General features: G+C 40.4%; 1 protein-coding gene across 2 annotated transcripts in view; it reads right to left on the bottom strand.

Moving 5' to 3' along the window:
• mRpL52 (mitochondrial ribosomal protein L52) overlaps nucleotides 1-17,500 on the bottom strand; it is a 110,026-nt gene that overhangs the window by 85,840 nt on the left and 6,686 nt on the right. Inside the window, exon 1 of one of the 2 annotated variants that reach the window (XM_068351959.1) lies at nucleotides 13,791-13,950. The exons of the other annotated variant lie outside the window; for it this stretch is intronic. Coding sequence (XP_068208060.1) covers nucleotides 13,791-13,935 — 145 coding nt within the window. The 5' untranslated portion in view covers nucleotides 13,936-13,950. Of the gene's footprint in view, nucleotides 1-13,790; nucleotides 13,951-17,500 lie in introns of those variants that run through there. 2 annotated transcript variants of the gene reach the window in all.

Below are 17,500 nucleotides of genomic sequence, written 5' to 3' on the forward strand. Positions count from 1 at the left end.
CAAAGGAGGAATCGCGGCCTGCCAAAAAAAAATAAAAACACTTATGAACACTCCTAACTAACAACTATCGCACTATAACCAAGATAAACAATAAACTTTCTATCATTCACGAACGCGCCTAACAAAAATTAATAAAAACAGTACTTACTCAGAACATAAAAACACTAATCAGCCGGCTTCCGAAGAACAAAAAAAATGCAGAACCGACTCCTTCTATCGTTCGAGATCCAATGCTTTCGCCCAAGACATTCATCACCACCCTATCCTAGCTAAAAAGGTAAACAAACAACCTCAATTATACCAACAATCTTTCCAACTTCAAACAATCATTCGCTAATTACCCTTTTTCTTCAGCGCGCACCGCGGACACACAAAACACGCACACACAAACGCACATACACACACATTCTCTCGCGCACGCGCGATCTAACAAAACTAAGCAAATGAAATTTTTCTCTCTCTCTCTCTCTCTCTCTCTCTCTCTCTGACAAAACTAAAGCAAATAAACACTCTTTCTTTCTTTCTCTCTCTCTCTCTCTCTCTCTCTCTCTCACAAAACTATGCAAATAAACACTTACTCTCTCTTGCGGTTTGACAACTTAAGTAAATAAACACTCACTCACTCACTCACACTCTCTCTCTCTCTCTCTCTCTCTCTCTCTCTAATGACAAAGCTAAAGCAAATAAAATGTCTCTATTTAACAATACTAAAACAACTCTCTCTCTCTCTCTCTCTCTCTCTCTCTGTGACAAAACTAAAGCCAATACTGTAAACACTCTCTCTCTCTCTCTCTCTCTCTCTCTCTCTCTCTCTCTCTCACAAAACTTAAATAAACACACTCACACTCTCTCTCTCTCTCTCTCTCTCTCTCTCTCACAAAACTTAAATAAACACACTCACACTCTCTCTCTCTCTCTTTGATTTGGCAAAAAAAAATAAATTAAAATAAAATTAATCCTCCACATTCCTCCCCCCTTACTTTGCCAAATCCTCACACAACACTTACCTATTTTCTCATTACCCAGTCGCAATCAGGAACAGGGCCTCGGCTTCGGGTAACTGGGCCTTCATATACCTGCACTCTCTCATTCACTTCCATGTCGTTTTCATTCAACGTACTATTACTATTCCCGTCTATGTTCTGCTCGTCTAAGATATCATTCACTATTTCATCTACCTCAGTTTCATCTGGCCCGAAAATCCCACTAATTTCTGTCAACAATTCATCCATTACATCTAAACCATTTTCTACTTTAACAAAAGAATCATTCATACTGCTTATCATTCTCCTATCTTTCATTCTCGTGTCCGTCATACGTTCTCTTGCCTCATCTAACGAAAAACCACACACACTATAAGTATCATTCATACTCATCCAAGTTTCATCTGTATTAATACATTTATCTTCCATACTCACCTGTACATTTACACCCTTGTCCTGCTTATTCTGATTCCCGCCTACAACTACAAAATTTTCCCGTCTTTTATCCCCAGTAAAATTCTCAGACTTCTTTTTCTTTCCATACTCTACTAACACCAATTGCTTATCTTCTAAACCTAATGCCTCACACATACTCGGTTCATACTTGTTAGTTTTCAGCCATTTATTCATACCATTCTCCTGAATATATCTTGGTACCTCCTTCCATTTCCGCAACTGATTGTGGTGTGCCCTAACCTTTTCCACACTACCATCCACACTTACTTTACCTAAAACATAACTCAACCCACTAGAACCAACATCTAACACCTCATATGGACCTTCAAACTTATCACGTACCTTATTGACATTCATTCTTCCCTTTTCAATTACTTCTTTTAACACTTTCTCTCCCACTTTGTAGCTTTCAAATCTCTCATTTGCTTTCTCCAAACATCTCTATCATTCTCGGACACACTCAATCTCGGTCTTACTATCTTTTCAAAATTCAACACAAACTTACACGGAGACATACCAGTACTCTTGTGCACCGTCGCATTATACGCCCACAACGCACGCCCAACATATAAATCCCAATCATTATCACATGTACTCATCATCCGCAAAATTTCTGTCAAGGTTCTTACCGTCCTTTCAGCCAAACCATTCGCACTTGGCATATACGGAGTCGAATACACATGTTCAATGCCCCATTCTCTCAACATCTGCTCAAACTCCCATCCAACAAACTCCGGACCATTGTCACTTAACATTTTCGCAGGCTTACACACACTCATCGGCAACATCACTTGACTTACCATTCTCGCTACAGTCTCACTTCTTTTATTCTTGATGGGTACTGCATATGCAAACTTACTCATATGATCGACCATGACAATCATTCCCACATGTCTTCTCGCAGTCACAGGCAACGAAACACAATCAATCACAAACATCTCAAATGGCTCTTTCATACGTAATCTCAGAACAGGCGGACTTGCATGCATGCTCTGATACTTCCCCTTCTGACAATCCTCACGTGGTCGCTACATCCCTACAAATTTGACTCAACTTAGGCGTAAACAACCTCTCTCGCATGCATTCCCACAATTTATTCTTCCCCATATGCCCATACCTGTCATGCACTACCATACACATACTTACAGCTGCATGCATTGGAAATACAGGAACATATATATCTTCATCCATTCCCCTATGCAAAAAATACACAATATTCTTACAAACAATAAATCTTTTAACAACTTTCTTATACGCTTCCAAATCACACGGCCATTCTTCCACCCTAATACCATTTAAAATACATTCACGTAACCTATTTATCTCTAAACATTCACCTTGCATTTCTTCCACCTCTTCTTTGCTTAACAAATCATCTTCACTCTTTGCAATATCAATCATGCCAACAAAATTTGCCATGAATACACTATTATCCTCAATTACTATTACCTTACAGCCATCCTTTGAAAGCAAACCCTTACCAACATCAACTGACACATGGTGCAACCTCAAAAAATCTATTCCCATCAAAAAACAACTAGGCATTTCATTCTCTCCCATTACAATAAAATTATGTTCAACTTCCATACTCCCTAGTTTCACCTTCAACCTCACTTCTTCCCAAACAAGTAAACTTCCCTGACCTATTCCATGAATTCTCACACTCGTACACTGTCTTTTCACTTCCCAATTGTACCTCTCAATTTCCCTGATAACCGACTCATTTACTAATGACACTTGAGCACCCGTATCAATTAAACTACAATATTCATTCTCATTTATATTCACATATGTCATCATCCTTCCTTTTACACCATGCATGCATACATTTACTCTCCTTTCAATTCTGTCGCTCACTTCACCAATATGTTCATCATCATATTCACTGTCCTCTATACAGTTATATCTTAGGTTAAGGTCATTTGCACCATTATCCTTCTCGCTCAACAATTTGCAACATTCCTCCTTACATTGAATCCTCAAAATATATTCCCTATCATTCTCCTTACATGCCCTATATTCCATCGGTCGATTCCATCCAAAATACAAATACACAGTTACACCATACAACATACTTACCACCATTAATATCTTTGATAATACTTCCCCTTCTAGTACACTACTCTCCTCCTCATACACCATTTCTTTTGACACTTCATTCATCACCCTTCTTTTAAGCTCGCTTACGCTACCTGGTATTTCCGTATCTAACCCCTCTTGTATTAACTTACTTAAACCCATTAGGATACACTTATACACCATATCTTCCCCTTCACAACTCTGCTCCACAACTAAACCTTCAGGCAACCTTTCAGAATTCTGATTACTCTCTTTATCTTCCATCCTCCCATGCATCCTCGACATCGCATCTGCTATCACATTCTTATTTCCCGGTACATATTCTAACCTAAAATCAAATTCATTCAAATCCTCTATGGTCCTAGCAACCCTTGCATTCACACACTCTTTCCTTATCATATACACTAGGGGCTGATGGTCAGTACGCACAATGAATTTTACACCATACAAAAATACTTTCAATGCTTTCACACAAAATCGTATTGCAGCCAATTCCCTGTCAATCGTCGAATACTTCCGCTCAGCTTTATTAAACGCTTTACTAACATACGCTATTACTCTCAATTGCTCTTCTCCATTTACTCTCTGCATTTGAGCCAAACAACCACCCATACTAACCCCACTCGCATCCGTATACAACTCTAGCATACTCGCATTTTCACTGTAGTCTGGAAATGCCAAAGTGACGTCTTTCGCGGCCTCTTCCTTCAACCTTTCAAACGCTTCTATCATCCGATCATCCCATTTTAATTTTGTACTATTCCTTTTACCCGTCCATTCATTCAACGGCTTCCCTATACCTGAACAATCTCTAACAAACTTGCGCCCAAACTCAACCAAACCAAGAAAACCTCGCAACTCACGCACAGTCCGGGGACGTGGAAATTCTCGCACCTTATTCACAAACTTGTCACTCTTCCTTATACCAGATTCACCCACTACATGCCCAAGAAATTCCACCTCCCTGGACAACCACGTACACTTCTCAAGCTTAATTTTCACACCAACTTCAATTAACCGCCTCAACACTGCCTCAAGCAACCGCATATGTTCCTCAACAGTCTCGCTCGCAATCAGAATATCATCTATAAAAACAGTCACCTTCTGTCGATCGAAACCAGCCAATACAACATTCATCGCTCTTTGGAAGGCAGCAGGCGCATTAGCAAGACCAAAACTTAATCTCTTAAATTGAAAGTGACAATTAGTACTTGAAAATGCGGTAATGGGCCTGCTCCCCTCTGCCAGAGGCATCTGGTAATAGCCCCTAACTAAATCTAACTTAGTAAAAACTTTCATTCCATGCATCTTATAAACACAATCAGACACCACATTCATTGGAAAACGTTCTTTAACAGTCACCTCATTCACCTTCCTATAATCAATACACATACGTAAACTTCCATCAGGCTTTCGTACAGGGACAATAGGGCTATTCCAGGCACTCTCACTCCTTTCTATTACACCCATACGCTCTAATTCCTGACACTGCTCCTCTATCTCCTTGGCAATAGGCGGAGAAAAATGCCTGGGACGCTGATATATGGGGGTATCATCACTGAGAACTATTCTAAATTCTGGCAGGTCTGACCCCCCACAATCATCGTCACCGAGACTCATAACTCTCCGCCTATCCCATAACATCTTAAGCAATCGTTCCCTTTCGACCTCACTTATACTCTCATCTAACTTTATTCTGCCTTTCAACGTATCGTAATCCCAATCGTCATCGTTCTTTACCTTACCAGCCATTACCTGTCTCGCCTTAACATATCTTCCGTCCTCTACATTGATCAGTGTATACATACATCCCATGCAATCGCCCTCACGTATTCCACGTACTCTCTTCCTCCTAACACTCGGCAACAACCTTACATACACCTTGGGTTCCTGCATATTCATAACACCATCATATACATACGCACTCGTTTTCACCAAATTACCTGCTTCCATACCTTCCACTACATATTCATCCTTGTCACTATTTGCAATTCCCAGACTGCTCGGCCATGCAACTTTTACACTAATAACCTCACCTTTCTTACCCGATAACTTTACACTTTCCTTTGCTACCAACGGCACTCCCTTCCACACCTTCGTACTCACTCTGCCGTCTTCCTTTAAATAAAATTCCCCACAAATATTACCTTTAACCTTTATTTCAATCATATTCACACTTGGATGTACAATCATACCACATTTTTTCAGAAATTTATACCCAAGCAGTACGTCATATTTCTCATTCGCTCCCTCAACCACGTAAAAATCATTATCCTCCATCATCAGCCCCCCAATCATAACATTTTCCCGCAACTTTCCTTGCACAGGCATACGCAAATTACCAATACCTTTTACTTCACCCTTACATCCCTTAAATTCACAAACCTCTTTTACCTTATCATATGCATTCCTAAACATTAAATTGACACCACAACCAGTATCAATCAAACCAACCAACTCTACACCATTAAAAATCATTTTCACACTCATGCAATCATGTGCTCTTTCTCCCATCACATCTTCGTGCAATAAACCCTCACGAACATGCATCACATTCACTCCCCACACACACGAGGACTCACCCAGCTGAACCCTCTGTGTAATTAGTTTCCCGAACATCCTGGCTGACTTGACCCCTTCTTTCTACAAACCCTAGCTACATGCCCATCTGCACCACATTCAGTACACTTACCCCGCGGCTCCTTGCACATTCTAGCATAATGACCATCCTTACCACAATTACCACAAATTACATTCATACGATTATTACGGCATCCACTCGCTATGTGTCCAGTCATACCACACCGATAACACTTAACCACTTTCTCTTTCTTACAGTCGCTAATACGATGCCCTGTCTCTCCACACCCGAAACATGCTCCTAATGCCCATCTACACTCGTTCTTTTTATGTCCTACCTTCCCACACCTATAACACCTCTCTTCACGGATACCACTACCTAACCTAACTTGCTGCGTACTAGCACTTCTATCTCTCCAAACTTGATTTCCCTGTCTAAACCCGTCATTTCTCGGCATGGGTATTCCTACATTACTCACCCTAACACTTCTATCTATTACACTATCAGCTGCCCTCATTGGCCCTCTCATAACAGCATCTCTAAAACTACCAAATTCTGGCACACATTCCTCCATTCCAGTTCTTACACTCACAGATTTACTTTCTTTCATACACCTATCCAACTCGTAATCCTCAACTATCTCTAAAATATCATCCCAAGTCAATCTCTCTCTAGTCCACCTCATTTTCTCCTTCCGTTTCAAATTAATAAACTCACACACACTCTCTGGTACTGTACCCAAAAACTTCTTCATTAGTTCCTTATTTTCATTTATTCCTTCGTCCCCATACTTCTTTCTAGCCAATGTTTCTAACCGACATACATACATCGAGATTGCTTCACCCACCTTCATTCGTGCTTCATCAAAATCATTTTTTCGCTTATACCTAACACTACCTTTCATACGTTTTACCTGTTCAATTATCCTATTCTTTACACTTTCATACTCAACCTCTCCTACACTCATTATCACCCCATACATCGTCAACAAATATCCTGACAAAAATTCTCCCAACTTCCTAGCCCAAACTCTCTTACTATCACCATACTTAGCCTGACAAAACTTTTCATATTCCCTAAAGAAGTCATATACATCCCTACTGCTATGTTCATTAAAACTTGCACACCTAGGTACCTCTCTCATAAACACTGTCTTACAAACTTCCTCTACTTCATTCTCACTACTATCTTCACTGTCTACTCCCTTTTTGTTGCCTTCTTCTTCATTTGAATACAATGAATCTAATTCTACACTCAAAGTCCTATCTTTAACTATCCCCTTCTTACCCTTTTTCTTACTTACCACCTTAACCCAATCATGATCATCCTCACTCACACCCTGACCTTTCTTCTTTTCTTTCTTCACATTATCTTTACCTTTCTTCTCCTTCTTCCTATCACCCTTCGTTCCAATCTTACTATGTCTAGGCCCTTTACTTTCAATATCACTATCACTACCTTCCCCATTATCACTTACCCTATCCTCTTCCACCATCAACCCGTTACCAGAAGCAGAAGCCACTCCTCCGACTGCACCTTCACCCATGACTGTTTTCATCATCCCCATTACTTGCCCTATCATAGCTTCCATTCGTTTCTCATTTTCTCGCATCCTCATCTCAACACCCTCTTCCACTCTCTCTACAGTTCCCTGAAGTTCCCTAAGTTTCCTTTGCATCTCCTCATTCTCACTACTTAACCTCGCATTCTCCAATAACAACCTCTCCTCTCGCTCATTAGACAACCGCAATTCCTCCTTTAAAATATGCAACTGTTCTTCCATTAACTCCATTTCAATACCATTAATATCTTGAATCTAATTCCTATTTACCCTTGTCCAACAGTCCAGTTTCAATCCCACCTTCAACAGTCGTCCCTGTTCGGGCGCCAAATTTATGTAGCGGGATGTCAACAAAACACAACCCCCACACCCTTGATCACTCCTACTTTCTCAATATCCCACAATACAAACTTTCCCCTGACTCTACTTCAAACTGGACTCTTGGACAGAAGGAAAATGAAAACAAAACATAACCTTAACACTATATTCTTAAAAGTAAACGCAATCATAAACCAAAAAAAACACTTATCACGAATCATAAACAATATTAAATATAAACCGTAACACCATTCAAATAAAAAAACCTAACAACTTAAAATGAACACACCCAAAACCAATATTTGTTTATGAGTGGAACTCTTTATCCACACACACGTGACACACCAAAACCAATATTTGTTTGTGTGTGGACGTCGTTGTCCACACAAGGGCCAACAGTCCTTTTCGGCCAAAGCCACAACTCCCTGGCAGACGCAACACTGGCACAATCTGCTATAACTGCCTCATTTAATTTGGCAGTCTATATCGTCATCATCATCATCATCATCCTCATCAGTAACAGCAATCGAAATCGTAATTGTAATAAACAGGCCAGGTCGTCAATAGTTGATCAATCCACTAGAGCATTCTAAACACAAGTTCCTTAAGTAAGCCAGGTCATCAATAGTCAAATTCAAATAAATCTTCTCCCCAAAGGAGGAATCGCGGCCTGCCAAAAAAAAATAAAAACACTTATGAACACTCCTAACTAACAACTATCGCACTATAATCAAAGATAAACAATAAACTTTCTATCATTCACGAACGCGCCTAACAAAAATGAATAAAAACAGTACTTACTCAGAACATAAAAACACTAATCAGCCGGCTTCCGAAGAACAAAAAAAATGCAGAACCGACTCCTTCTATCGTTCGAGATCCAATGCTTTCGCCCAAGACATTCATCACCACCCTATCCTAGCTAAAAAGGTAAACAAACAACCTCAATTATACCAACAATCTTTCCAACTTCAAACAATCATTCGCTAATTACCCTTTTTCTTCAGCGCGCACCGCGGACACACAAAACACGCACACACAAACGCACATACACACACATTCTCTCGCGCACGCGCGATCTAACAAAACTAAGCAAATGAAATTTTTTTTCTCTCTCTCTCTCTCTCTCTCTCTCTCTCTCTCTGACAAAACTAAAGCAAATAAACACTCTTTCTTTCTTTCTTTCTCTCTCTCTCTCTCTCTCTCTCTCTCTCTCTCTCTCTCTCACAAAACTATGCAAATAAACACTTACTCTCTCTTGCGGTTTGACAAACTTAAGTAAATAAACACTCACTCACTCACTCACTCACTCACACACACACTCTCTCTCTCTCTCTCTCTCTCTCTCTCTCTCTCTAATGACAAAGCTAAAGCAAATAAAATGTCTCTATTTAACAATACTAAAACAACTCTCTCTCTCTCTCTCTCTCTCTCTCTCTCTCTCTGTGATAAAACTAAAGCCAATACTGTAAACACTCTCTCTCTCTCTCTCTCTCTCTCTCTCTCTCTCTCACAAAACTTAAATAAACACACTCACACTCTCTCTCTCTCTCTTTGATTTGGCAAAAAAAAATAAATTAAAATAAAATTAATCCTCCACAGGGGGGGGGGGGGACATGAAGAAGACCACCTGGATGCTCTCGTTCCTGAAGCCTCGTGCTGGGGATCGCGCTTGGGAATATACCCTTGGGGGGGCGCGCGGGCGAGAGGGGGCGCGCGCGGGCGAGGTCAGCAGAGAGTGTGGTCGCGGGCGAAGGGGCGGGCGCGGGCGAAGGGGCGGGCGCGGGCGAAGGGGCGGGCGAGGGGGGCGGGCGAGGGGGGCGGGCGAGGGGGGCGCGCGCGGGCAAGCGCTGACGAGCAGGAGAGCGATGGCGCACAGGCGAGCGATGGCTCGCAGGGCACGCAGGTGATCGACTGCGCACTGGCGAGGGGGCACGCAGGCAATCTATGGCGAGCAGGTGAGTGGGCGCGTCGGCGTGCTGGCGAGCGATGGCGCGCAGGTGATCGGTGGCGCGCAGGTGCGCGATCTGGCGAAGGCAGAGGAAGCGCAGTAGGAACCACAAGCGTAGTTGCGCGCGAAGGTGACTGCTCGTGGACACACAGGATCTCGGAGACCTCTAGAAGGGCGCACAGCAAGGGCTGGAACATGTGCACGCGCGATGGTGCGCGGGCGAGGGCTGACGAGTGGGCGAGGTCCGATGGCGCACAGGAGATCGCTGACGAGAAGGTGAAAGCAGTGTCTTCCCTCCTATGCCCAGATCCGGAGATCGTGGGCGCGCAGGCGAACGATGACGCGCAGGAGCGCGCTGGCACACAGGTGAAGAGCGCTGGCAAACTGGAGATCGTGGGGCGCGCGTCAGGATCAGGGTGCGCAGATGTGCACTGGCGAGGAGAAGATCGCTGGCATACAGGAGATCACTGGCGCGCAGGTGAGCGTGGGCACGCAGGTGAGAGCTGGCGTGTAGGAGAGCACTGGCGTGCAGGAGATCGACGGCGAGCAGGAGAGCGCTGGCGTGTAGACTTTGCAGCAGATCGCTGCCGCGTTGTTCCTGGCACAGAATGTTTCTGGAGAGTAGTCTCAGGAACAGCAGGCGAGCGCTAGCGCGCAGGAGAACATGGGCGCACAGGGGATACTTGGCACTTAAGAGACTTACTCACAATGTGAGAAAGCCCCTTTTGCCCCGAAGGGACCAGTGCCCGTTGGATAACGGGGTGCGTGGGCGCCCACAACGCGTCAGCAGCCAGGAACGGAGAAGAAGATCAGCAGGTCTGGCAGGCAAAGGGGATCGCGAACGATCAGCAGAGAGGTCCAGGGATGCAGCTGCAACGGTCTCTGCATGGCGAGGAAGATCCTCTGCGGGGGACTGCGAAGGCGAAGAACCAAAGAGGCGCCTCCTAACTCCATTGTGGGGAGAAGGAAGGCCTCTATGGCGAAGAGGAAGACGAGCTTTACGTCTGATACGTCCTCTGGGGGCAGCAGGCAGACCATCATCATTCCTCCGAAGAGGAGTCTCTGTTAGTGAATTCCCCCGAGGGGGAGAATCACCTGCAGGAGAGACCGTTGGACTTAGCTCCTCCCTCGAAGGATGTTCGGAGGGGGGAACTAAGCCTTCAGCAACATCAGCACCCAAGGCAGAGGTTTGACCTAACTTGTCAGAAGCCTCTGCCACAACAACGTCGACGATAGACAGAGGGTCAACCTCTGCTATCGCCGGCGACTGTTTGACAGCAGCCTCCAACCTGATTATGTCAAACAGGGCTTCCTTGGAGGGCGAACCCTGAAGCCCCAAGGATGCCCAAAGCTGCAATAAATCATCATTAGATACATTAGCAGAAATAATCTCGCCCGGGGGAGGAGGAGGAGCTGCCTCACTATGGGAGGCAATGCCCTCTCCCACACCCCGAGGTTGGCAAACACAAGTACGGCCTACGCTATCACTCGACGGCCTCTCGTAAGAGACCGATCGAGTGGGAGCTTCGGAGGAGGTTTGGGCTACGGAAGAAGAGTCCTTGGGATTTTCTCTTTTCAAGGAAACCCTTGAAGGAGAAATATCCCGTTTAGACTTCTTCTTCCGGCGCCGTGAAAACCTCTCCCACTGGGAGGTAGACCACTCCCTACACTCACCGCATACTTTATTTCTTTCACACCGTTGGCCCCTGCAATAAGGACATAAGGTGTGAGGGTCTGTGTCCACCGCCGACATAAACGCTCCGCAAGGGCGGTCAGGTAAGCCGGGACACTTCCGTATAGTAGAGGCCAACTTCCAAGCACACTGAAAAGAAAAAGCAAAACAAGATCAAAGGCTGTCAATAAGCGAGGGTGGGTCTGTTCATCACCCGAGCCAAAAGCAAAGTGAGCTAGTCACAGGTGTGTGAGGGGGGGAGGGGTAGCTAGCTACCCCTCCCTACCCCCTCGCTAACTAGCGAGGGGGGTAGTAAACTCTCGTTAAAATTCTAATGGCTCGTCATTTCAGCTACACCGAAAGTTAATACCCATATTAAATAGCGTGGTTTGTATTTCGGTTACGGAACAAAAAAAATATTACAGTACTGCCTAGTATACTGTACTTGCACCCTAATGGGTGAAATCAAATGATATTGCAATAATTTTGAGGCTAGTAAACGGCAGCACTTTGAATTTTTAGGTCTTTTTTATCTTTTTGGGTTAATGTTCCCTTAATTCAGCTCTATTCCTCTATAATATTCCCTAACCCTTTACCCATAAAATTAGCCTACCCAACGGGAGAAGTTTATTAATGTTTTTAGCAATCAATTCGGTCATTGCTATCACTGGTTCTACTATCAAATCACAGAGACTGGTTGAATTCTGATCTCATAGATAAATTAAAATTTGAAAGCAGTGGCCTATGAAATTATAAACATTTATAGACATACAGATTAAAAAATTTTACAAATAGAAATATAAAAACATAAATCCACTAACAAAGCATACTGTACATAAATAAAATAACAGTTCAGTACAGTATACAGATTACAGTTTCATATGCATTACCAACACTGATGATTTTAAAAATCATCATCTACATACAAGACGAGAACTTCCAATATCTAAAGAGTATAAACTATCTCAAATGAGTTTTGAAAACTACTGCTCCTTCCTAACCTAACTTGGGAAGTCATATCTTTAAACAAACCCCTAACCCGTACCACCTTTATCTAAATTGACCAAAGATGGTTTGTACTTAATTTACACTGATGAATATTTCAAAACAAAACTGGCAGATACAGTGAGAGAACTACGGTCCTGGTTCCTTATCGCTCACTCCGCAAAATAAGTTTGCAGGCACTCTATCACTTTACAGATAGGTGCAAAGCTCCTAAGCTTATTTTGATTATTGTAATGAAGCTTATTTTACCTGTACCATAAATAAATTAATAATGAGATTCTCAATCTTTACTTTTATCCCATTTTATCCTGAAATCAGATAGGATAACACCCTGCTATCATCAGTTTTGGCAACCTATTGTGGTCAGTTTGGACTTTTCAAATTCTTCTTTTATGTGCATTGCCCCACCTATAAATGCAGCCAGATCCCTGCTAGGATTTTTCAGTGTACCTATACTTATGCCTACTTTCATTAACCGTCCTAATTTTGGGCATAAAAATAAATGTTCGGTAGTATCTTCTTCATCTTTGCACAGGTCACAAATTATCTTCATATTTTCCCCGAAAATTTGCAGGCCTCATCAGCTAACTGCCCCTATGAGGTATCAAGTTGACCATAATTAAGAGACTCAGTAGGGAAGGTTGGCAAGTTATCCTGTTGCCCACTTTGGTTACCAAGTATACAAATAACAGCTATAACACACTAGTTCTGTTAAAGTAACGAATTGTATGCATGATAGCGGCCACCCGTGTTTGATTACGGCTAACTTAGAATACTGGAGTGTATACATGATAGCGGCCACCCGTGTGTTTAATTACAGCTAACTTAGAATACGGGAGCGTATGCATGATAGCGGCCACCAGTGTTTGATTACAGCTAACTTAGAATACAGCAGTGTAAGGGGGTTCGCAGGGGGGCGTTAGGCTCCCCATTAGGTAAGGACACGGTTATAGATTAGGTTGGGGGGAAAATTTGAGGTTAGTTAATGTCCACTTTTAATCCACAAAGGAGGAACTGGCTGCCGACACACAAAGGCTCCAAACTATCTAACATATCCTATTGTAGACTTGCCTTTGATGGTATGGCCTAACCTCACCGGGACAAACTCCACCATTATATAAAATAGAAATACATGCCATTTATCCCAGTATGCAATAAGCACTTTAAAAAATCACACAGTTTACCTGCTATAATTATCCTCTTGGCCAATAAACTAAACATCTTGACAAAATCTGATTGCCGCAATTCAGAATCGGCAGACGAAAACTTGGACCAGACCAGAAGCGTCAAGAGTTGAGAGTGAAGTGCGTAGTCTTTGGATCGGCACATCGAAGTAAATTTCCTCTAACTCTGTACGTGATGATTTTTTACTTCTTTTATTTTATAAAAGGATATTGTTTAAACTTCCTATTGGAGAGTGTTTCTCTATAAATACTAAAACATTCCTTTTATTTTTTATATAACTAAGATAAAAAAACATTTAGAAATGCACTAAATTGCTCCTCTATTTTGTCCAGAACATGTTGGATTAAATTTGTTACTTGTACGAGTACTCAAATTGCTTTGGTATTGTTTTCTAGTCTTTCGTGAATATTTATTGTCTTTCGTGTATTTTATAATAATAATAATGTTATCCTATACCTTCGATAATGTTTATGATTTTCTTATCCGCCAATTGCTGCACTAATGGGTTACACCAGTTTTTCCTAGTTTGTTTTTTATATTTTTTATGCGCCCTAATAGTACAGACAGGCTGTAGGCCTATATGCCTTGGCATAGTTGTCAAGTTTTATGAGTTATTCTCAATTGGCCTTCTGGCATTACCCTATATTTGATGGGTAATTTATAGTTACACTGTTTTCAAAACCACCTCCCCTGACGTTATCTTCTTTCAGGTTACTTCACCGAATCAAAGACAATTGTTTTGTACTGTACCATTCATGCGTGATCTATACATCTATTCTTTTTTTATTTTTTTTAAACTGTCGATGTCAACCACAAGTTATTTTCCCAAAGTTTTCGGTGGTCATTCAACGTATTAGAAACAGTTTCTTTTAAAAATTACTGAACAATAACTTCGCAATGGCATAAACATCCTTCCTACAAGATTCAAGAAAATGAACTGAAATAATTTACCGCAAGCCGCAACGTCCCATTTTGTGTTTCTCTTATTGTACTCTATTGCTATGGAATGTTGTGATGTGTGTAACTAGTTACTTTAAACAAAAAAAAAAAATAATAATAAATAAAAAAAAGGCAAATTAACTCATGAAAAAATATATATATTTTACGGTCTACGGTAGGCGCAATGGCATTTACAAACAAACAAAGACAAATATTTTCTTTTTCAAATATCACCTCTGGCTTGATTAATAATATTATCGCGGTATATAGGATTGGCATTTTCTCCAGAAAGTTTGCATTTGACATATTTAAGATACATACTTACGTATAGGTGCGTGTATGTATTGAGTAAAATACTACTGTAAAACAAAAACACAGCTGAGGTAATAGCTATATAGTTGACTTAATTTTTTGAAAAAAAAAATCGTTTATTTGTCTAAAATTCTATTTTGAATATCCAACTAGTTAGTAAAGTGAAATAACCAATCATAGATTTTTTATTATTTTAAGAAATGCTAGGAAATTCAAATAACTTTTTATCATTACTGAATAGATCTCAAATTATCTCATAAACTCTTATGTACAATACTGGGTTCCTAAGTACAACTTGGTTGTAATAATGCATCGCCGTACAGATCAAAATGTAATAAGATAAGGTGAGTTACCTAGAGGTCCCGTTTTCAACGCTCACACACAGGACGTCACCTGGAGAGTTCAGCCAGGCGACACATAGTTGGGAATTTGGAAATATACCGAGTTTTTCACAGACGTTTATGTTTCCATCTGCGATGAGATTCATCATGGTTATATGTGCCATATACGGGTTCTCCCATTCTTATACGACCACTATAACTGTTGATGGTAAAAACGTTAGATTTTACAGTTTCCCAAAAGATGCAGAACTAAGTAAGAAGTGGATGAATATATGCAAACGAAATCATAGTCTCAATGCCAAAACTGCACGAATTTGTTCGTCAAATTTTCAACCCAATGACTTGGCCAGAACCCCCAGGCACGAATTAGTCAATTGCTGCCCTAAGACTGACCGAAATCTAAAAGAAGATGCCATACCGCCACAAAATCTTTATAATAATGTAGCCTATCACTAATATCTTGACACTTTGGTTTACTAGGCATATATTGCATGTAGCATTTTGGTCAACTAAGAGAACTGTATATGAATAGGATTAATTAGAATATTGCGAGAATATAACGGATGTATCAATTATATTTCTTATGCAAGTAAATCTTTAGCTACGAACGGAAGGATGTTTCTGAAGATATGAGAGAGAGAGAGAGAGAGAGAGAGAGAGAGAGAGAGAGAGAGAGAGAGAGAGAGAGAGAGTTATTAAAAAAAATCGTGTGTATAAATACTATTATTTGAGCTTTAAATCATAATAAAAATGTTTGGCTGCTTGGAAAGTTTTAAAAAGTTTTCATCTTGGCAGATCCACCCTATCTAATCCATTTAATTAAAAATAATTTAACAAACTATGGTTTTCAGATTGGAGATAAAATCACAATTACCTCAAAATTCATATCAGAAATGTCGGAGTTATTTTTTTACTTTCACGTGAGTAATAATAGCTATACACTGAACGAAGAGGGTTACCATTCTAATTACTAGCCAACATAGACGAAATTACACTAAATTTAGAAATAGATTGTACTTCCTTTAATAACAATAACAATAACAATAACAATAACAACAACAATAATAATAATAATAATAATAATAATAATAATAATAATAATAATAATAATAATAATAATAATAATAATAATAATAATAATAATAAAGGAGTGTTCTGTAATATTGATATGTTTCCCATAAATAATATAAGATTACGTTTTCTAATATTTGAAGGCGTTATTTGAATTCATAGAAAATACAGTTGTTCTTACAAGTTACTATTTAGGATAAACAATAACAATTAAATTCGAATCAACGGGTTTAAAAGAAACAAAGTTTTACAGAATATATTGAAATATGCTTATTAATATAAGTGAAATTTACTAAGCGTATATTTGTGCATTAATTTCTATGGTCACCAATCGGGACTGATGTTCACATAAACCTATATCATATCCGCTATGATATGGTGTAAGTCTATCTATGTTGGCTCTCATGTATACAGAATATCGTTACTATACCATGAAAAACTATGGCAAAAGTTAGTGACACATTAAGGATGAAGCCAGACACCTCCAATTTCTGTGGGTTCTAACTTTGAGCAATAACGAAAAAAAAAAAAAAGTGCAACAGACTAAACAGTAATCTTTATATTCCTGATTACCTACTAAAAACTTTCCGATATTTTTTTTTCTCCTTTCAAATCATATAATAGGCAACTTGTAAAAGAATATAAATGCGCGATTGGTTCTTTACCACAAAGTTTAGCTCAATGTCAGTCTGGCTCAAACATTGTTAACTAATAAAGTTACTAGGCTATAGCCTCAGTTAAAAATTGAGTAAAGTAATTTTTGGATATGTGATAAGATTATTGAAATGTTTAAGGACAAAGTTAGAGGGTTAAATTATATAAATAATGCAAAATGTTCGATTCCTATTGTATAGGTTTCCTTACATATACCATTGAAAGAAGGACCATATTATAAATTTATCCCCAGAAGACCTAGTTGGAAAGGTTAGATGCTATAAGCCCATCAGCTCGAGCGAGGAGAGGAAATAAATAAGCTATAAGAGACGTAATGAAGAATTAAAATAAAATATGTCAAGACATTAGAATAAATATTTCAGATGTAAACT

Source organism: Palaemon carinicauda, chromosome 28 (assembly GCF_036898095.1).
Source record: "Palaemon carinicauda isolate YSFRI2023 chromosome 28, ASM3689809v2, whole genome shotgun sequence".
In the NCBI taxonomy this organism is placed as follows: domain Eukaryota; kingdom Metazoa; phylum Arthropoda; class Malacostraca; order Decapoda; family Palaemonidae; genus Palaemon; species Palaemon carinicauda.